The 23,695-nt window shown below is 46.5% G+C and overlaps 1 protein-coding gene across 2 annotated transcripts in view; it reads left to right on the top strand.

Annotated features, from left to right (window-relative positions):
* RAD18 (RAD18 E3 ubiquitin protein ligase) overlaps nucleotides 1–23,695 on the top strand; it is a 338,638-nt gene that overhangs the window by 56,836 nt on the left and 258,107 nt on the right. For both annotated transcript variants that reach the window (XM_088454631.1, XM_088454630.1), the window contains exons 5-6: nucleotides 11,474–11,790; nucleotides 13,753–13,852. In XM_088454631.1, the coding sequence (XP_088310757.1) occupies nucleotides 11,474–11,790; nucleotides 13,753–13,852 (417 nt within the window). The remainder of the gene's footprint in view (nucleotides 1–11,473; nucleotides 11,791–13,752; nucleotides 13,853–23,695) is intronic.

Genomic DNA, 23,695 nt, shown 5'->3' with positions numbered 1-23,695 from the left:
GGCGTCTTGTGTATTTTTTTAAGTCCTGTTCAAGGCAAAGTAACAACTTGACTTCTGTTTAAAAGCTAATAGTTACAGTAAACAGAGCTAGTATATAGGTATCCCTTCTCTATCATTCAGGAGAAGGTGGAACAGAGATGTAGTACTTGTAAGTAAATGCACTGACCATAGAACAGGTGAGGAAACGATTACATAAATAGTGTGAGAAACGTTTTTCCCTGCATGAAATAATGGCAGTATCAGCCTTTTAGTCCGGCAGAAGGGAGAGTAGATTCTCAGATCTGCCTTGCAGCCATTCACAGAACAAATCACCACGCTCGCCCCATGGGAAGGTCCGTGCAGGAAAAGAATGTTGGCAAATCTGCGGATGGAATAAAGTCTCAGGGCGTCCTTAACGAGGATCCAACAATGCGCTGGAACACTCTCCGTTCCCATTAGAGGAATCCCCAGGGTAATAAATAGCCGCAGATGCATTTTATGTATTTGTTTTAGGTCTGTATCCGTCAAACTGGTGATCTTGACGTGTCCTATCTGAACTGTGGGGTTGTCTGTACTTTTTTTTTTTTTGTTTTGACGTTTTCGAAGCCCCAGTGAAATCAATTTGGTAATCTTCCATTTACTGCTCGTAATCGGTTGTCTCCATTGTAGGGAAATCGGCACATGGGGGAGGCGAGGAAGTTCTGCCAGAGAATAGGGAGGTTAGGGAAGGTCGCGTGACAGGTGTCTCAGCGCAGCGTTGTGGAACAATGAAGAGATTACGGCATAGCTGCCCTGGACAGAGCTCCGAGCTAGGCGACCAGCTCTCATCGCTCATTCCCCTGTGGGTACATTATAATTCCCCTGGCTGTAAGATGTGGTACCTGCTTTGTGGATGGATTCAATCAGCGTTAGAGTGCTGGTCACACATGGATGCTGTTTGGTGACGATGTGAGAATACTGAAGGAATCGCAGTCTCCTATGTTACATCCAGTTGTACACGCTAGTGGTGTAAATAGTCACTTCTGTTCTTATTTTTGTGTCTATTTCTATATGTATCAAAGAATATTGTAGGAACACCTAAAAAGACAATGATGTGAGTTATTGCACAAAGCTACTGTGTTCTGGAACTACTGTGTCCTGTCATTTCCAAGAACGGGAATTCAGGCCAGCGCTAGATCTCCCATCTCAGGTTCAGCCTTAGCTGCTGGATGCTGCCTCTCACCAGGCCTCTAGCAGTCCCAGGTTTATGGCGTTATAGCTGCTGCACAACCCCTCTACCCACCATTGCCAATCACTTCTCTCATTATATACTTACTTTGAAGAACTCCAACCGCTTCCTAGCCAGAGTGTGTTCTAATCTGCCACCGCTAGGCCATGAATTAGACAGACCTCCACTCATTATTGGTTGTGACCAAAACCAATAGATAGACCACTAAGAGTTTGTCCAAGCCCCCCAGGACGCTGGCAAATACAGGCTTTGCCAGACCTGCCAAACCTATAGCTCCAAGCAAGAACCTGTCTGTGTTTTGGACTATGTGCAGTAAACTCCTTATCCCTCAGCATTTTATACATACTCATACAGTCTGTACTCGTAATGGAAATAAATATGACTCATTGTTCTGGTTGTGAGTGTTCGTATAAGCACAAGCGAATGTGTCAAGTAGATCAATATAGATCACATCAGGACTAGGGGTATCATTCAGACCCGCTCGCAAGCGGGTCGATGTTTGGCTGTGCGCACGCGCAGCGGCCGCACTGCGCGTGGGCAAGCCCCGGAGCGAGAGAGAAATTCTCTCACTCAGGGGCTCACTACAAAAAGGGGCTGACTATGTTGATCGACAGCTCGCCCCGTTTTGTAGGCGTGGCAGGGTGGGGGTTGTTTCACAAACTGAGGCATTCCCAAACGAACGCTTGCCGTTTGTGGGCGGCCCCACTGACATCACAGTGGGAGAGCTTTCGGCTCTATTAGAGCCGAAAGCACTCTTGGGCTTGCGGAAGACGAGACCCTACTACAAGGGTCTCGTCGCAAGCCCCGATGGTCGCAATGGTCTTGACCATCGCGACAGTCATCCTGGTCGCTCGATAAAGGCTGTGCCTAGCGAGTGGCCAGGAGGCCGGAAATTTTTTTAGAAGCTGCCTGCCCTCATTCAGAGCGAGCGCTCGCATTTTGCGAGCGGTTCTGAATGAGGTCCTAGGTCTCCAGATAAACATTATAGAAAACTGCAGATTCAGCACAATAACTGATTTTCACTTTTCAAGCATGGTAACCTTTGTGTGCAATGTCGTTGTAGAAATTCCCACACAATGGCCTAATGACCACACAGAAGATCCATATCAACATTGCTATCAGCGTGCAGCATAGTAAGCTCCGGCCATCATTACTCCCCATCAGTGTGCAGCATAGTAAGCTCTGGCCATCATTACTCCCCATCAGTGTGCAGCATAGTAAGCCCCGGCCATCATTACTCCCCATCAGTGTGCAGCATAGTAAGCTCCAGCCATCATTACTCCCCATCAGCGTGCAGCATAGTAAGCCCCGGCCATCATTACTCCCCATCAGTGTGCAGCATAGTAAGCTCTGGCCGTCATTACTCCCCATCAGTGTGCAGCATAGTAAGCTCCGGCCATCATTACTCCCCATCAGTGTGCAGCATAGTAAGCTCCAGCCATCATTACTCCCCATCAGCGTGCAGCATAGTAAGCCCCGGCCATCATTACCCCCTATCAGTGTGCAGCATAGTAAGCCTCGGCCATCATTACTCCCCATCAGCGTGCGGCATAGTAGACTCCGATCATCATACACATCATCAGCGTGCAGCATTGTAGACACTGACCATTACTCACCATCAGCGTGCAGCATAGTAGACACTGACCATTACTCACCATCAGCGTGCAGCGTAGTAGACACTGACCATCATTACTCACCATCAGCGTGCAGCGTAGTAGACACTGACCATCATTACTCACCATCAGCGTGCAGCATAGTAGACCCTGACCATCACTACTCACCATCAGCGTGCAACATAGTACACTGACCATCATTACTCGCCATCAGCGTGCAGCATAGTAGACACTGACCATCATTACTCACCATCAGCGTGCAGCATAGTAGACACTGACCATCATTACTCACCGTCAGCGTGCAACATAGTACACTGACCATCATTACTCGCCATCAGCGTGCAGCATAGTAGACACTGACCATCATTACTCACCATCAGCGTGCAGCATAGTAGACACTGACCATCATTACTCCCCATCAGTGTGCAGCATAGTAAGCTCCGGCCATCATTACTCCCCATCAGTGTGCAGCATAGTAAGCCCCGGCCATCATTACTCCCCATCAGTGTGCAGCATAGTAAGCTCCAGCCATCATTACTCCCCATCAGCGTGCAGCATAGTAAGCCCAGGCCATCATTACTCCCCATCAGTGTGCAGCATAGTAAGCTCTGGCCGTCATTACTCCCCATCAGTGTGCAGCATAGTAAGCTCTGGCCATCATTACTCCCCATCAGTGTGCAGCATAGTAAGCTCCAGCCATCATTACTCCCCATCAGCGTGCAGCATAGTAAGCCCCGGCCATCATTACCCCCTATCAGTGTGCAGCATAGTAAGCCCCGGCCATCATTACTCCCTATCAGTGTGCAGCATAGTAAGCCTCGGCCATCATTACTCCCCATCAGCGTGCGGCATAGTAGACTCCGATCATCATACACATCATCAGCGTGCAGCATTGTAGACACTGACCATTACTCACCATCAGCGTGCAGCATAGTAGACACTGACCATCATTGCTCACCATCAGCGTGCAGCATAGTAGACACTGACCATCATTACTTGCCATCAGCGTGCAGCATAGTAGACACTGACCATCATTACTCACCATCAGCGTGCAGCATAGTAGACACTGACCATCATTGCTCACCATCAGCGTGCAGCATAGTAGACACTGACCATCATTACTCACCATCAGCGTGCAGCATAATAGACACTGACCATCATTACTCGCCATCAGCGTGCGGCATAGTAGACACTGACCATCATTACTCGCCATCAGCGTGCGGCATAGTAGACACTGACCATCATTACTCGCCATCAGCGTGCGGCATAGTAGACACTGACCATCATTACTCGCCATCAGCGTGCGGCATAGTAGACACTGACCATCATTACTCACCATCAGCGTGCAGCGTAGTAGACACTGACCATCATTACTCACCATCAGCGTGCAGCGTAGTAGACACTGACCATCATTACTCACCATCAGCGTGCAACATAGTACACTGATCATCATTACTCGCCATCAGCGTGCAGCATAGTAGACACTGAACATCATTACTCACCATCAGCGTGCAGCATAGTAGACACTGACCATCATTGCTCGCCATCAGCGTGCAGCATAGTAGACACTGACCATCATTACTCGCCATCAGCGTGCAGCATAGTAGACACTGACCATCATTACTCGCCATCAGCGTGCAGCATAGTAGACACTGACCATCATTACTCACCATCAGCGTGCAGCATAGTAGACACTGACCATCATTACTCGCCATCAGGGACCATATAGTTGACCCTGCCTATTATTACTCTCCCTCATTGTGTGCTAGTGCTATATAAATTAATGTTAATAATGTAAGTATTAGAGCAAGCTGAAATCCTCTTAGGGAGCACACTAGAAATTAGTTTTATTGGTCAGAAGTTATGTTCTTTGTTAATATATTTTCAGTGCTTTAAAAAAAAAAAAAAATGTACATTTGCATTAATTTTGAAAGCTGTACAAAACCTTGCCGAGGAGCAAGTCCTCCTATATTGCTTCATCCAGAAAGATGAACCACCAGGAAAGATTTGCTAAATGAATACAAAGCTCTGCTGAAATCCATTTTTGTCTAATTCTATAATTGCTCTGCTTTTCTACATTGAAATACATGGAAAGCTCTAACAGTGTTAGTCTCAATACATTACTTCCCATCATAAGGAGACATGTTACACAGGAGCGATCAGTCATTGTCTCACCTACAGATCTCCTCATTCACTGAGCGCGGAGAGGAACTTGGGGCTATGAATGTCTTTATTGCACTGATTCCTATTAGAGGTTTAGCCGCTATCCTTGAAATGAATGGGGAACATACTGGTAATGTTCAGCCTTCTTTTGTCTTGTGTTATAAGCTGCTTCCATGAATCAACACTGCCAAGTACAATGCATCAATGTTGCATGAAACTGTCCTCATTACCTGCGGTTACTTGCCAGGACCTGAAGTATAAATCAACAGATACTATAGCTTAAAATTATTATTATTATTATTATCATTTATTTATATGGCGCCACAAGTTTTCCGCAGCGCCTTACAAAGTACATAAACAAATAGATTGATATACAGTGACTTACAGTACAGTACAATACAATACATTACAGGACATGGATAATGTACATTGCTACATCACGACCATAACACCCAGATAAGCAACAATGCAAAGCAATCAAGTGTTCGGTGCCCTGGTAGAGAGTAAGAAGTAGATGAAGGCATAGTAAGGAGATGCACAAGAGGGTAGAGAGCCCTGCTCATAGGAGCTTACATTCTAAGGGGGAGGAACAGACAAACAGGGATGACACAGATGGGGTAGGCAGGGAGGAAGGAGTATAAAATACAGTGGGGTAGTTTGCTCTTTAAAGTGCTCTATAACAGTGTAAGTAGTGGAAGCAATCGTGTGTCAGCCAGCATTCAGCTGCTCAAATCTCTAGGACCTGGTGACATCATTGTGTCTTGAGTGGCTTATTGCCTCATGCCTCACTGATGTCACTAGTGGCTGCGTTCAGGTATATTGATCTATTCCATGTTGCTGAGAGAGAACCTGGCTGCTGCTCATTTAAAAAAAAAACTTATTGTTGCAACAATGTTGATACTTTATGCAAAACATTATTCGTGTTACAGAGAAGCTGATCTTTAAAACCCTGTTTTTCCCCAAGGCTCGGAAACGCGGATATTGACATTAGACATTGTTCTGACTAAGGCCCGTATTCAAAAAGTATCGCCGATTGCGACTTTTCGCCAGGCGGAAACTTATCTCCGTATTCAATTGCAAACACTTTTCGCGTACGCGAAAACGCAATGCACTGTAATAGGCGAAAACAATTCGCCTATGAATAGGTGGAGATAAAAAGTGCAAAGTCGCTATTTTGGGGTGAAAAGGTGGGGAAACCACTCAGCACCCTTGGGACAGCCCCCCAAAAGATAACTGTAATGAAAAAAAAAACGAAAAAAAATTTGAACACCCCAAAAAAAGCACTTTGAAAATGGAGGCGAAAAAGTGCAAACTGGGGGTACAAACTTAACTAGCGAAATAAACTTTTGGGGGTCTGCAAATAGGATTGATGTCATTTTGATTGCAGGTGCTTGCTTCAGGTGCGTTTTTAAAACTTTAGCGACTTTAAACCATGCTTGCACCCATTTTCAATTACCCCAAATGTGACAGGAATACTTATTTTCACAAAAATGCTTAACACTATTCTTCACCATTTGTGCAAAGACGCTAATTAGAAGAAATTGACACACCTTAAGTACTCCAAATAGCTTTATTAGGGCTATTCAGGGGCATGTACATTGATCCCTAATGTTAGTGCATTTAGGGGGTGTCAGGCTGATTTCCCCAATTCTGACAGCACTTTTCGCCTGTTTTGCATTCACAGGGTTGCATTTTCGTGTGTTTTGGAATTGAATAGGACGAATCGCGGGCACGTGCGGCTAAAGTAGGCCGGCAGGCGAAAAAGTATCGCGGGTGCAAAACTAATTTAATGCGGGCCTAAGTGGTACTACGCCATTGTCTTCATTGCTCACAGTTGCGAATGCACAGTACGTTATAATGAACGTCTATGGTGCGCTATAGTGCAGCTTTGAACAAGTCTCTAAGCTTTCCTGAATCGGAGGGAGATGGCGCTTTAGTAAACTCGCCCTCCTGTGTGTATGCAGTCTTATAGAGAGGAACAAGATTGTTTGCAAGCCATTGCTTATATCAAGCGAAGTGTGTGTTTTATATACAACACTCTAAATGAGAATTATGACGTGGAGTAAGGGCCTGATTCAGCACAGATCGCAAGTCTGCATTCGCACGCACCCGGCCGATGTTTGCATTCTGCGATCACAGTGAGCACGTAGTCTTCACACAGTGATTGACAGGAAGTTTCCATTCGGAGGTGGTGACGGGGAGGACAGAGAAACGCAGGCGTGCCTGTGCGTCTGAACGCCATTACAGGGGCGTGCATACGCAGCCTGAGCACTCGCGTGCAGGAAGTTTAGCAATTTGTATGTGACGGTCAGGTCAACCACAACTGTGTGTATGGGTCCGATGGTTCTCGATGTTACCGATGTTTTGCCTGTCTTGCTTACTAATGCGGATGTAAGTAAATGTGAGGGGGCGGCTTTATGTAGTGCTGGGTGTCTGCATCTTGTGCCGCGGCGGCAGTGAGATCGCATCCATTTACATAATATCGTATCGGCCGGTTTCCTACGCACGGCTTGCGATCCATGCTGAATCCGGCCCTAAATCTTGTCGTTCCGTTCTTCTTGCTGGACAACCGTTTGGTAAGATGGATTGAAAAATTGCAGTGCCGCACAGGTGGATGCGGATCTCTGTGTCTGTCTCTCTGTGTCTGTCTCTCTGTGTCTGTCTGTGTCTTTTTTATTTTTTTTTATAACTAGACAAGAAGTTCAGGATCTCGCTTTCCGCTGTCAGTAAATGACCTCCCATAATGGAAAATCCGCAAACTGTTTTGCAGCGTTCTCCATTCTCCGATTGCATCGCTAGTACCAATGATTATCTTTTATAAGAAGAGAACAGTTTCCTGACTGCCTGGATTGTGCTCTGGTCTCTGGAGAATCTGCCAGGGCTGAGGTTCCATCCTCCAAGGTCAAGTGTTCAACTCCCAGACTTGAGGACCGAAAGCTTCTGCGGAGTAGCCCGAATTCATCACCACAGGTTTCCATTCTGATCAGCATCATTGCAGAGTAATGGAATATATTTGGGCTGCTGGTCAGGAGTCCTGGTGGGCTGTTAATAGATCTCTCATCTGTCGCGCTTGCCCGTATTTTAGTGCAGCAGGAGCGTGGGACTCTGTAGCCGTATTGATGAAATTTTTTTCTCTTGATGAATTGATTTGATGTTAAAGGGATTAAAGTACCAGTCACCTCTCCGATATTTAGCTGTGTGTTTTCTAACTCTGCAGTACTGTGCCCTATAGGCAATGATTTCCATTTTGTACAGTGAATAAAAAGACATTATTTATACGAGGGGGGTTCATTAAGTAAGGTAACAAGACCTCTCGCGTGTGTACCGGTAATACCCTTTATTTCATTCTAATTTCACTCCAGGCCAGAGCAGGTACATAGACCACGGCTTCCCCTGACTGCCATTAGACTGCGCCTCCTATCAGCCATACTGTCCCCGCATCAGGTGTAAGATGGGGCTGGCGGAAGCATAATCAAACATTGAGGTGCGTAGTGTGATCGGATTTCTGCGTCTAAAGGGCACATCAGCAGCTTAACAAGAACATAAAGTGAAACCCTGATGTCACCTTGGGGAACTCTCTCCCTCACCGCTTAATGAAATGTAAAGCTAAGCGTAATGTGATGGCGCTCTGCAGGAGGCACAGGACGGTCGCTGGCATTTGTAAGCTTTAGTACAAGCACTGGTGCAGCCGGATAGGCATAAAGCTGGAGCCGGAAACTCTACATTAAACAAGCTGAAAGTAGAGACCCTCACATTGGTTGTAATCGTGTAGTGTTTCGGTGTACCACCAAAGCGCAGCGTGTGTGTGTGTCCGCCGTAGCTGCTACCAGCCTGGCCGTCTGCAGGGCTCAGTAATTAACATCTTGTAGTAATTATGAAGACTGCAGATGATGTAAAATGCTTTTATTAATGGCGTCTGTCTGTGTTTTGCTGAAAATGTATTTCATTTACCCTGCAGCCCGGGATTTTCTTTTACAGTCTGATTTATAGGCTTGGCTGGTTTACTTGCATTGGTTGATTTAAAAGGAATTTACCTATCACTGCAGGAATTAAACATTTCTGAAAGACTCGAGGTAGACCACGTTCTGTCTCAATATATTTAGTTTCGGACCATAACCTATAGCTCTCTGGGAGGAACTTTGTATCTATCAGTTATTAAACACATTCCATATACAGGGTGTTTCACTCGCAATTGGCCCCAAAGTTTTAATTGCCTTAATTTAGGGAACTTTGACACAGACATTCCTTGGTCTATGAGAAACCCGAGGAAGTCATAGCAAGTGTTGAAAGTGTTCACCATTAGCGTCCAGGCCAGCTGCTCACCACCCTAGTGCAAAATTCAAGTAGGGGAGCCACACCAGCTGCCAGTGAGGATATGGCCAGTAAGGATGGCAGTTGGTGTGGTTCACCGAATTTGGAGCCACCACTGCTGGTCAGGAGGTACTCCTGCTAATGACAGTAGTGTTGTGTACTGAGGCTTCCACATTCATCGTGTCTGTGTGTTACATTTATCGACTCTGTTTTCCAGTACATCTGGACAATAAATACGCGTTGTGCAGCTGTGTACCGGTTCATATCGGCAGGTAACACACAGACACGGGGTGGGGCTGTGTCATACTTCACTAAATTACATCAATTACTTTAAAAGTTAGAAGAAAAAACTTTGGGGCCAATAGCGAGTGTATATCATATAATCCCTGACACCCTCTTGTATAATATGATGATCAATTTGTAGACAGCAGTAAATTATAAAAAATAAAGTGAATTGAATCAAAACTGAATCATCAGTGATTGAGTCCCCAAAATTGGAATGAAGTAATACAACAATTTAATATGCATTACAGTGAATGACCCATCTTTATTGTTATGCGGATACCGGTAATGCTGGGTGGTTTTGAGATTTCAGCAGTCCCCCTTTCTCATGTGCTTGGAATCTAAGTCCCTAAATGTCACAGCACAATACTAGATTGTCAGTTTCCCCTAATACATTGTATCCAGAGCACATGCCATCTCCTTGATTCAGTTACTTAATAGCAGCTTGACGATCGTTAATATCTGCTCAGCTCCCTGCACGCTGCTGATTACTGTCTGTCGTTTTACAAGTGCAAAACCATATGTCACAAGTCCCAGCTTTCTGTCAGCTACGTATACAGTGATTCAGTCTAAAAGGTTTAGGACTATTCCAGGAATCTGCGCTTGACCGTGTCCAAAATGATCCTCTGGAGAAAAACGTGTAGAATGGATGTAAATATTTGATTAGTCGCATGACTGATTACCAAGTGCGCGCACACATCCTTCCAACCGGCTAACGAAAACGTGGATGCCGTGGAGAGCCATATTATCCACAGATTACTGTATAAGGACACTGCCAGTATTAGTCTAGGGCCCTGGTTTAGGTTGTATGAAGTGATTTGAATTAGTGGGTGTGTTTGGCAGATAAAACTGCATTTCTACCTTTTATAGAGCTGGGCCCGGGGGCAAGTGTTGGGCTGTGTTACCCAGTTTGCTTTCAGCTTTTGTTAGCGTTTTATGACTTGAATGTTCTCAATCTAAAAGCGGAGTCTACTCAACCTGCAACTATTGATAGTTTTGTAGCCTGATCGTCAGCAAAACATAAGTTATGCTGTACTTACTACAGATGTGATTAAAATAGAAAAACTGTATTGTACACGGTGTATTATAAAAAGCATTCTCCTAGGATACGTGCGCTACGGTCGCTCTAGGTGAGGTTTTTCACGCCTGAAAATCAAACGTATCCCCTCGTAGAAAGGGTTATCATGTTTAGCTATAGGAAAAAATAGAAAGCAGACCTTTTCTGATGAAATGTTCTCCATGAAATAGAATAACGAAACGCGTAGAGCACCAAACTGGATTCAGTATACGTTCGCAAATGGAATGACGCTCGCCTTATTCTGGTGAACAAATTACGATGTATAAACAAATCTCATCAGAACTGATCCTTCTTGATCTTTTGGGGGCATGGGGGGGTGGAGTGTGCCTCACATAGGAGGCAAACCCACCTAGGGTGTAATTGACGCATGTCTCCCAGATTAAACTTTTTATTGTGTAGTGTATACACTGTTGGCCAACTGTGACATGTAGCGGGTTTTTGAAAGTGCTGAAAGGACCAAACCAACCTGTTTTTTTCCTGCAATAACCATTGCCGCTTTAAATCTGACTCGCCAAAATCTCAGCACTTTAAAAAACCCGCTACCTGTCACATTTGACCCTATATTTTCTGTTTACTTGGTTTATCTGCAGAAGCGGGATTCCTCCAATTCTACAAAGGTGATCGGGTTCGAGGACGCTGTTTACTTGACATAGAGGCAGACCATAAAAGAATAATGAAGTATTGTCATTTTCCTGGTCTGCCAGTAAAGTTTTCCCCCCCCCAAAAAAAAAAGCCTTAGTATTTTCTGTTTTATAATGAGTTTAATTACATTTGTTTTTATGGCAAAACACAGTAAACAAATCTGCTGAATATTTTTAGGAAGCACCTGTCCAACCTTCTCCTGGATTCCTCTCCGTCATCTGGGCAAAATACCAGGTCTGGCGAGTTGGCCGCTGGCGGATCACACGGCTGCTTTCGGAGAAAAATCAAACAGGAGAGAAAATCAATGGAGAAGTTCCTGGTAAAAGCAAAGGCGGAATCTCCTGAAAGATCACCCAGGAAATCGCAAGGTAGAAATCTGTTTTCTACGCCAAACTCCACTATCAAGGTCAAAGAGGAACGCAGCGGCGAAGAGCAATCTGCGATGGATTATTCTGCGCCAAGTTTACCCTCCACATCGATCCCCAAACTAAAAGGTAATCACTCAGCCGTCGGTGACTTTTTCTTAATGAAAAGCAAAAAATGATAAACCCCTAAAAACGTTTACCCATACTAAGGGCACTACATGGGTATTGCTTATCTGGCAATCGGTGGGCTCCACATACAAATCGGGGGGCCCACAGCTAGCTCACCCCTGTACAAAGGCATGAGGCAGGTTGTGTCCACAATTTGTTTAGATTCCAAGAAATGTTTTTTTTTTTTTTTAAAGCAAATTAAAATGTTATTACCACGTGCACCTTTATCATGATACTGTAATAGGGATGTAGTTATAATGCCGAGAGTCGGGATGTCGACGCTTAGAATGCTGGCGTCAGAATTTCGACACTTGTCAGAATCCCAGTGCCGGCATCCTGACTGAAAGTACTTTAGTTAGGCATAGGCATTAGGGGGAGGGTTAGGCACTAAGGAGGGATGGGTTAGGGTTAGGCACTATTGGGGGAGTGTTAGGTTTAGGCAGCAGGGAGGGAGGGGGAGGGTTAGGGTTAGGAACTAAGGAAGGGGTGGGTTAGGGTTAGGCACTATTGGGGGATTGTTAGGTTTAGGCAGCGGGGAGGGAGAGGGGGAGAGTTAGTTAGGCACTATTGGGGGAGTGTTAGGTTTAGGCAGCGGGGGGGAGGGTTAGGGTTAGGCACAGAGGTTAGGTTTAGGCACTAAGGGGGGAGTGTTAGGTTTAGGCAGCAGGTAGGGGTAGGGAGAGGGGGAGGGTTAGGTTTAGGTAGCGGGTAGGGAGAGGGGGAGGGTTAGGCACTAAAGAGGGATGTGTTAGGGTTAGGCACAGAGGTTAGGTTTAGGCAGTAAGGGGGGAGTGTTAGGTTTAGGCAGCGGAGAGGGAGAGGAGGAGAGTTAGAGTTAGGCACTAAGGAGGAGTTGGTTAATATTAGGCACTATTGTGGGAGTGTTAGGTTTAGGCAGCGGAGGGTTAGGGTTAGGCACAGAGGTTAGGTTTAGGCACTAAGGGGGGAGTGTTAGGTTTAGGCAGCAGGGAGGGGTAGGGGGAGGGTTAGGTTTAGGCAGCGGGTAGGGAGAGGTGGAGGGTTAGGCACTAAGGAGGGGTGGGTTAGGGTTAGGCACAGAGGTAGGTTTAGGCACTATTGGGGGAGTGTTAGTTTAGGCAGCGGAGGGGGAGGGTTAGGGTTAGGCACAGAGGTTGGGTTTAGGCACTAAGGGAGGAGTGTTAGGTTTAGGCAGCAGGGAGGGGTAGGGAGAGGGGGAGGGTTAGGGTTAGGCACAGAGGTTAGGTTTAAGCACTAAGGGGGGAGTGTTAGGTTTAGGCAGCAGGGAGGGGTAGGGAGAGGGGGAGGGTTAGGCACTAAGGAGGGGAGGGTTAGGGTTAGGCACAGAGGTTAGGTTTAAGCACTAAGGGGGGAGTGTTAGGTTTAGGCAGTGGGGAGGGAGGGGGAGGGTTAGGATACTGACCAGTTTCTGTATCCTAACCCTGTCGGGATGCTGGTGTCCGGATTGTGACCGCCGGTATCCCATACCCAACCCCTGTAAAATCATTACTTAATCATGTTTTTATTAGTGCAGTATATAAAGTAAAGACAGAATATACATCAGCTGTGTGGCAGTGGGTTGTGTAGATGTTTCTCTATGTGACAAGTAAACTGTTACTTTCTAATTTTACGGCTTGCATAAGCTTCATTGATCAGTGGTTCCAACTTCTGCTGTGCAAAAGGAAAAGGCAAATCTTCACTGATAAATCCGCATGGTAACTAATGGGAATGCGGAGCGCTGATAAAACGTCTGAGCAGGATGTGAGAAGTGGTCTCCAGCGCAGTCACTGTGCCGAGTCTTTAATTGAAAAGCTCCCTGTCTATCGCTGTGTTCCTGCCGTCTCCGCTGGTATTACAGATGGAGATAGCTGATAGGCTTGTGATGCGAGGTTTCCGAGTGAAGTGAAGGAATAAATAGCATTGATCTGGTAACTTGTCTTGCAGTGGAATGCCCGGTGTGCGGCGTCGGTATCCTGGAACAGTATATAAACAAACACTTGGACGGCTGCCTCACCAGAGACGAGAAAAAAGAGAGTCTGCGCAGGTAAGGGCAATAATGAGACGGATCTTTGTGTAACATCAGTCTGCTGTCCCAGCAGCTCTCAGGCTTCAAGTCTGACAGTAACAGCTTATTAAAGTGACATCGCCACCTGGGAACACTTACAGATATCCCTTCTAAAGGTGCCCACTACATGGCGATCTGCACACGATCAGCCGATGTGTACGATTTCCCTTGAAACTCTCCCCGGAAGCCCTGCACACAATTTGGTCTCCTGCATCCAGACTTTCACAGTGCATCGCGTCCTAGATTGTCAGATCTGCCCAACTGCACGGCAGATCTGACGATGTGATGTGCGACCAGCGGGGACGCGCCTCGCTTCGTGATCGTGAGTGGTGACTCACGATTTACTCAGGATTTGGCCATATTTTACACGATCAGTCGTTCCAATGCGTCGGAATCGGCCAGATCAGGTAAAATATTGCAATGTGTGTGTGGCCAGCACTAGTATTTATGGTTATCCCAAACCTTTCATCTAGCCTCTCTACTTGCATGTTACAGAGGAGAGGTAAGTCTTGAGTTGCTATTAAGAATTCCATTGACCACGTCATTTAATGCGCTTGTTCCAAGATTATTCAACAGTTCTCAAATATCTCATCTCTGTGCACTGCCAGGACCTTACAGTAGGACATACTACTAGCGACATGGGAGCATCACAGACACACGGAATCTCGCTGTTCATATCGCTGCCAACGCACTTACTTTAGTGAAAACGTCTTTTTAAATAGACACCGGTGTCTCATTGCATTAAGTCAGAGCAATCCTGTGAGTTAGGGGTTATGTATTAAGCAGTGAAAAGCGTGGAGAAGGGGACTAGGGCAGAAGTTGCCCATTGCATCCAATCCGCTTTGAAGTAGCATTTATTAAGTATAGAGCTGATTGGTTGCTATGGGCAACGACTCCACTGTTCCACTTCCCCCCGCTTTTCACTGCTTGATACATAAACTAAAACTGTTAGGGCTCATCTGACCTCTTTTCTGAGTAATTTATGATTACCCCCTCTCCACAACTCACACACTAAAGTATTATCTTAAACTCGAAAGTTTTGTTGCCAGTTCCTGTTTGGACCATGTTTGCTATACTTCACCTATTGCTAACCTGATCTTGTGTCCAATTAAAAAAAAATTAGATGACTGGATTCACAATAACATTAAATCTGAAAAGAGGGAAATAAGAACTGGCTCACGAGGCTTGAAAAATGCAAAAGTAATTTATAGTTATATCATGTGTCAGGCTCCGGCTGAGCCCAAACATCCACATTCTCCTGTATACGCCTGTGTTGCAGAGAGAGCCTGGGGAGCCAGTGATAGCCTGGGGAGCCAGTGATAGCCTGGGGAGCCAGTGATAGCCTGGGGAGCCAGTGATAGCCTGGGGAGCCAGTGATAGCCTGGGGAGCCAGTGATAGCCTGGGGAGCCAGTGATAGCCTGGGGAGCCAGTCCTGGAGCCCAGGATCTGATCATGTCTGATTTCTGTTGTCCTTGTAATCCGTGTATACAATATTCAAACCACATAACGAGGTCAATCCAATTAGGTGCGAATTGCGAGTAGCGGGTTTGTTTCTTGAAACTTGCAGAGAATTCTCCAATCCAATTAAAAATCCCTATTTGCACTACTCGCAGCGGAGGGGTGCGAATTGACTGCCAAATGAGATTTGAGAGAGGTGCATGAAAAAGTGGGGAGACCATCCTGTACCCCCCCAAAATGGATAATTTCGTTAGCAGGACCCTATAGAAGGCTGTTTGTGGGCATTAGGAAAGTACTGTAGGTTTTTAAATGGTGTCAAATGGCTGATTTTGTTTTTTTTTTTTGTTTTTATTAAATGCAAAAAAATTTACTTTAAATGAAAAAATGCAGAAATAAAAAGTAGGAAAAATTATGATTTTGGGGGTACTTTGAGCGCACCTTGACAAATTGCAAAAAAAATTTGACAATTTTCAATTGACAATATTTTTTTATTAAATTTGGGGTGGCTAAACTAACGAAAGTTGCTTTTGGGGTAATTTGAGGACCATTTTTTTTTTCACCCCCCAAAAATTAGATGTAATTATTGGACTAATTAAGCTAATTGGGTGTCCAAGGGGTTCAGCACAGTGTCCCCACAGTTTAACCTTAAAATAAAGATATTCCTCTCCATCTCTCACCCTCAGGGAGGTGCGAGTGGAAAGTTGCAAATTCAGTCTGACTGATCAGTGCGAGTTGCTAATTGGATTGCAAAATTAATTCGCTATGCGAATTCCAAGAGAAATTAGCAACTCGCAATTCGCACCTTATTGGATTGACCCCTATATGTGTTTCCAGGATAGTGTTGCCCAACGTTTCTGCATTGCAGAGGGAAAGCCTGCGACAGCCCATTAGTGACAGGAGCGCTAGGAATAATTACACAGGCTACTGTAATGAGATGCAGGCAAATGTGACGAGCAGTAGAATCATTATTCATTGATATGCTAATTAAGTTTACATGAGTAAGAAATAGATCAATAAACATGGGCAAAAATAGCGACCAAACATAAAACCAAGCAAATTTGGCCCTGTAGGGAGTAGAAAATATAGAATATTAATAAATACTGTATCTGTCTTTCACTATCCGGAACGGGATGTTAGTGATGCGGCCACCGGTCTCAATGCCGACAGTGGAACCTCGGCAAGGGATGTAACATGGCGTAGAAATACCGACGCCTATGTTAATCCCAGTGCCGGAACGCTAAGGAAACCAGCCCGAACGAAGTTAAGTCCGGGGCAACCCTTCGCGTTGGCCGTGGGGGAGGAGGGACAGTGTTGGGGAGTTTAGTTAGGTTGGGGGGGGGGTGGAGATTAGGGTTAGGCATCCCTAGGAAGGGAGGCTTAGGGTTGGGCACCACCAGGGGGAGGTTAGGTTTTTAGGCGCCCCCCCTGGGAGAGTTAGGGTGCGGGGAGGGGGTGTTAGGTTTAGGCACCCATGGGGAGGAAGTTAGGGTTAGGCACTAACGGTTGAGGTTAGGGTTTGGCACGACTAAGGGATTGTTAGAGTTAGGAGGGGGACAGGGGAGGGTTAGTATACTTACCTACCCCAGTCGGGATCTCCTCATATCGGGCATCCGCTGTCGGGATTTGAACCGCCGGCTAAACAGTCACCGGTATTTCAATCCCATTCCTCTGGAACTGGCAGATTCACTTGTGCTGGGCTGAAAGATCCTGCCGCAGCTTAGGCGTATACAGGTCATGTTGGTGATTTATGATGCAGCGTTACACGGAGTAGTTAAAGTGTCGCTGGGTGAGAGGTCACCATCTTGGATTCAAGGTCTGGAACTACTCCAGGTCGATACCGGGAAATCCAGTATTACTGAACATTGTGATTCCCAGAAGTGGTATCAGACATAATATATGATTTGTGAGCTACGGGCATTTGTAACCCCTGTATCTCCTCACTGGCCATTGTGCATAAATGATTGTTGGCTTTTATATAGTGCTTGTTTTATCAGAGCACTATGTAGTAGCGTAGAAGTGATCCAATGCTGGGTGGATTATAGACCCGTCCTCGCCATAAAATATTCTAGACTGGCAGTTGTGTAAGGAATGGGGTAGACGTCGGCCAATGCAGATCTGGCGAGAAGAGGTATAAAAACGCTTGGCGCAGCGAGGAGGAATTCCGGGTGATAAGGTGACACAATCTGTGCTGGGAAGTGAGCATATTGTTGGTGTGAACGCCGGGCAGCCTCTGCCAGGTTGTCTTCCGCAGAGCAGCTGGCGTCTGAGCGCCTTTCTCCTGGCATGCGGTGCGCTCTCTCTCTCTCCGTGTCACTGATTTGCTGTTTATCTAGCTCTGCGCGTGCTGCACTGGGATGGGAATTAGACTTGTTGCAGCAGGGAATTGCCTCTTGCCGGACCTTGGCAGGGGAATTGTTGTTAATTGCAAAGCGTGACGTTTCTGTTTGATAATCGTCGGTATTTGCGGCCTCCGTCAGAAGGGAACATTTTTCCTGCATGAATAAAACTAGTTTGTTTTCCTGTTTATGTGCTGGCTTATAAAACATTTGTTTAAGGGTCATTTGTTTGGACGGTTTGTTTTTTCCATTGTAAATGGCGTGACTTTGGAAAAACAATGTAAAATAAAAAGTGCAAATAACTCCGGAGTCATGTGAATGTGGCCCCCAAAGTGATCGGCAGTTCAGCACTAACAGGGTGAAAATATATCTCGTTCTCCGCTAACATTCACGGATGGATTTGATAGGTTGATTGTGTGCGTGTGACCTGTCCCCATTATCATGGAAATGCTAAGTTTGTTAATATTAGTTGAAATTGGGGTAATGAAGAACTGGCTGCTGATTGCTTCATGATTGTTGCATGTTTAGGATCATACATAATGATGGCGGCTGGATGACGCCTCATATCGCAGGTATAAAATGCGTCCACTAATATGCAGAAATGACATGCGCGTGCAGAATTGGTCTATGGAACAATGTGTGCCGGTAGCTTATGTGCCCAGTTTAAGGCTGGCATATATCACATACACATTACATATTAGGCTTCAGTGAAACTTCAACATCCCCTGATACCCCTCTCTATCCCATGTATGGTAACAAAGTCAAAAATTGCTAAAATGTGCATACAAGACTATGGGTCGTATTCAATTAATTTTGCACCCGCGATACTTTTTCGCCTGCCGGACTTTTTCGCCTACATCGCAAGTTTTTCATGTGGAAAAGTATCGGGCGCGCTCCCACTATTCGCCGTGTTCAATTTGAAAGGACGCGAAAACGGCACCCGGCGAAACTGAAACAGGCGAAAAGTCCTGTCAAAAATGACACCCCCCAAAAGATGCACTAACATTGGGGATCACTATAGATGCCCCCGATTAGCCCTAATGAAGGCATTTGGGGTACTTAAGTTGTCAATTGGTACCAATTAGCGCATTAACACAAGTGGTGAAGAATAGCATTAAGCAGTATTTTTATGTGAAAATAACTACTCCCAGCAAATTTGGGGTACATGAAAATGGGGGCTAGCATATTTTTAAGTTGCTAAAGTGAAGTTTTAAATTAAGTTAAAAATCTACCTTCCGCAAGCACCTGCAATCATACAAACACCTGCCCCATACTTGGGGTCCCCCCAGAAGTCTATTTTGCTCGTTTTTAAGTTTGTCCCCCAACTTTTGAACTTTTTCACCCCCAAAATGAAAGTGTCTTTTTGGGGCGTTCTAAAGGTTTATTTTTTTGTTTTTCTGACAGTTTATCTTTGGGGGACTGTCCCAAGGGTGCAAGGGGATTTCCCGAAGTTTGTACCCCTAAACCGCAATTGTGCACTTTTTTCCGCCTGCTATTCATAGGCGAAACAGTTCCGCCGATTACATTGCTCGTACGCGAAAAGTCTTTGGAGTTGAATATGGTGGAAACGTTCCGCCTGGCGAATTGTCATCCGCGATACTTTTCCGTGGATTCGGACTTTTCGCCTCTAATTGAATACAGTCCTATAATCTATAACAAGCAATGGGAAAAGCAGTTGTCAGTGGTTCTGTAGTGTTGGTGACTGGCCTCATTGTGTATTTGCACCTGCCCTTGATCACATGCAAATGATATGGACTTCACAGGCTTGGGTGCGCCCGTCTGCCAGTCTGCATCCTCTCTGTCCTGCCTCTCCGGGCGTAAAGGTGCCCACAGACATAGCGACGTGCTCACGATCAGCCGATGTGTACGATTTCCCTTGAAACTCTCCCCGGCAGCTCCGCACACGATTTGGTGTCCAATCTTCAAACGATCTCTCCTGCAGTCAGACTGTTACAGTGCATCGCGTCCTAGATTGTCCTACTGCACGGCAGATCTGACGATGCGATTTCCGAACTCCGAGGCCGCGCATCATGATCGTGAGTGGGGACTCACGATTTACTCAGAATTAGGCCATATTTTACACGATCTGTCGCTCCAATGTGTCGGAATCGGCCAAATCGGGTAAAAGATCGCTATGTGTGTGGGCAGCTTAAGTGCGGGATCACACAAAGCTGCACAGGTGTACAGTATATGGATATTATGCCGGTTATGCTAGGACGTACTCTGCGCCAGCCACATGATCGCTATAAACCAGTGAGACTTGTGGCGACCTGCAGAGGATTGCGTGGAATGGCACCTGGCGGTCAAAAGTCCCATTAGTAAATTTTGGTGGCGAGTTTATGTAAGTAAGCTTATTTGTCAGACACTTGCCACTGTGATGGATCCAAAGCTGATAATCAGTCAGGGACTTAGGAAAGCCTATGTGACGTAGCAAGGCACAGAATGCCAGTCAGGGCTGCAGTATTCAGGTAGGGTATGGGCCGCACGGCAGAGACAGTGCTATCCTCATCCTCAGGCTCTGGTTACAGCGCGCATATAGGGATGAGCCTCATTCTGAAGAACGAGTTGGATGTCGCAGGTAGTCGCCGAGCCTCTCTTTGGAATGTTAAAGGTTCAGTCTGCAGACCATATGAAGGTACACGGGTAGCGCACAGTCATTACGCACATTACGGTTTTATCCAGCTAGGTTGCATTATTTCTATGACTGGCTAGTTCCACAATTCCGGAGTCTTGTAGCATCTGTAGATCTTTGTGGCGTTTCTGATCAGAGGCACCAGATCTGTGTTACGTATATATGGAAGAGCTACTGGATCACAAATCCGGTTTCCAGAGTCTGAGAGAAAGTAAACTGCTTGATTTCTGGATCTGATTTACTCCCGAATAAGTCCCAACCCTGAAGGACAGAAAGTCTGAACGGCGGAGCCTTGGCCTGTTCTGCTCATCCGTGCGCACGTTTATAGACTCACACTAAATCTGTAAGTGCAGTCACAGCGCCTGTATACAGTATATAGGGGTACGCAGTCACAGCGCCTGTATACAGTATATAGGGGGACGCAGTCACAGCTCTTGTATACACTATATAGGGGTACGCAGTCACAGCGCCTGTATACACTATATAGGGGGACGCAGTCACAGCGCCTGTATACACTATATAGGGGGACGCAGTCACAGCGCCTGTATACAGTATATAGGGGGACGCAGTCACAGCGCCTGTATACACTATATAGGGGTACGCAGTCACAGCGCCTGTATACACTATATAGGGGTACGCAGTCACAGCGCCTGTATACAGTATATAGGGTATGCAGTCACAGCGCCTGTATACACTATATAGGGGTACGTAGTCACAGCGCCTGTATACACTATATAGGGGTACGCAGTCACAGCGCCTGAATACACTATATAGGGGGACGCAGTCACAGCTCCTGTATACAGTATATAGGGGGACGCAGTCACAGCGCCTGTATACACTATATAGGGGGACGCAGTCACAGCGCCTGTATACACTATATAGGGGGACGCAGTCACAGCGCCTGTATACACTATATAGGGGGACGCAGTCACAGCGCCTGTATACACTATATAGGGGGACGCAGTCACAGCGCCTGTATACACTATATAGGGGGACGCAGTCACAGCGCCTGTATACACTATATAGGGGACGCAGTCACAGCTCTTGTATACACTATATAGGGGGACGCAGTCATAGCTCTTGTATACAGTATATAGGGGGACGCCGTCAGAGTGCCTGTATACACTATATAGGGGGACGCAGTCACAGCGCCTGTATACAGTATATAAGGGGACGCAATCACAGCGCCTGTATACACTAGGGGGACGCAGTCACAGCGCCTGTATACACTAGGGGGACGCAGTCACAGCGCCTGTATACACTATATAGGGGGACGCAGTCACAGCGCCTGTATACACTATATAGGGGGACGCAGTCACAGCGCCTGTATACACTATATAGGGGGACGCAGTCACAGCGCCTGTATACACTATATTGGGGGACGCAGTCACAGCGCCTGTATACACTATATAGGGGGACGCAGTCACAGCGCCTGTATACACTATATAGGGGGACGCAGTCACAGCTCCTGTATACACTATATAGGGGGACGCAGTCACAGCGCCTGTATACACTATATAGGGGGACGCAGTCACAGCTCTTTATACACTATATAGGGGGACGCAGTCACAGCGCCTGTATACACTATATAGGGGACGCAGTCACAGCGCCTGTATACAGTATATAGGGGGACGCAGTCACAGCGCCTGTATACACTATATAGGGGGACGCAGTCACAGCGCCTGTATACACTATATAGGGGGACGCAGTCACAGCGCCTGTATACACTATATAGGGGGACGCAGTCACAGCGCCTGTATACAGTATATAGGGGGACGCAGTCACAGCGCCTGTATACACTATATAGGGGGACGCAGTCACAGCTCTTGTATACAGTATATAGGGGGACGCAGTCATAGCGCCTGTATACACTATATAGGGGGACGCAGTCATAGCTCTTGTATACAGTATATAGGGGTACGCAGTCAGAGCGCCTGTATACAGTATATAGGGGGACGCAGTCACAGCTCTTGTATACACTATATAGGGGGACGCAGTCACAGCGCCTGTATACACTATATAGGGGGACGCAGTCACAGCTCTTGTATACACTATATAGGGGGACGCAGTCACAGCGCCTGTATACACTATATAGGGGGACGCAGTCACAGCGCCTGTATACACTAGGGGGACGCAGTCACAGCTCTTGTATACAGTATATAGGGGGACGCAGTCATAGCGCCTGTATACACTATATAGGGGGACGCAGTCATAGCTCTTGTATACAGTATATAGGGGGACGCCGTCAGAGTGCCTGTATACACTATATAGGGGTACGCAGTCAGAGCGCCTGTATACAGTATATAGGGGGACGCAGTCACAGCGCCTGTATACACTATATAGGGGGACGCAGTCACAGCGCCTGTATACACTATATAGGGGGACGCAGTCACAGCGCCTGTATACACTATATAGGGGGACGCAGTCACAGCTCTTGTATACACTATATAGGGGGACGCAGTCACAGCGCCTGTATACACTATATAGGGGGACGCAGTCACAGCTCTTGTATACACTATATAGGGGGACGCAGTCACAGCGCCTGTATACACTATATAGGGGGACGCAGTCACAGCGCCTGTATACACTAGGGGGACGCAGTCACAGCTCTTGTATACAGTATATAGGGGGACGCAGTCATAGCGCCTGTATACACTATATAGGGGGACGCAGTCATAGCTCTTGTATACAGTATATAGGGGGACGCCGTCAGAGTGCCTGTATACACTATATAGGGGGACGCAGTCTCAGCGCCTGTATACAGTATATAGGGGGACGCAGTCACAGCGCCTGTATACACTATATAGGGGGACGCAGTCACAGCGCCTGTATACACTAGGGGGACGCAGTCACAGCGCCTGTATACACTATATAGGGGGACGCAGTCACAGCGCCTGTATACACTATATAGGGGGACGCAGTCACAGCGCCTGTATACACTATATATGGGGACGCAGTCACAGCGCCTGTATACACTATATAGGGGGACGCAGTCACAGCGCCTGTATACACTATATAGGGGACGCAGTCACAGCGCCTGTATACACTATATAGGGGGACGCAGTCACAGCTCTTGTATACACTATATAGGGGGACGCAGTCACAGCGCCTGTAAACACTATATAGGGGGACGCAGTCACAGCGCCTGTATACACTATATAGGGGGACGCAGTCACAGCTCTTTATACACTATATAGGGGGACGCAGTCACAGCGCCTGTATACACTATATAGGGGATGCAGTCACAGCGCCTGTATACAGTATATAGGGGGACGCAGTCACAGCGCCTGTATACACTATATAGGGGGATGCAGTCACAGCGCTTGTATACACTATATAGGGGGACGCAGTCACAGCGCCTGTATACAGTATATAGGGGGACGCAGTCACAGCGC

Source organism: Taudactylus pleione, unplaced genomic scaffold, assembly GCF_031769625.1.
Source record: "Taudactylus pleione unplaced genomic scaffold, aTauple2 ptg000624l, whole genome shotgun sequence".
Taxonomy (NCBI): domain Eukaryota; kingdom Metazoa; phylum Chordata; class Amphibia; order Anura; family Myobatrachidae; genus Taudactylus; species Taudactylus pleione.
Note: the sequence above shows the minus strand (reverse complement) of the source record. Positions and strands in the feature narration are given on the sequence as shown.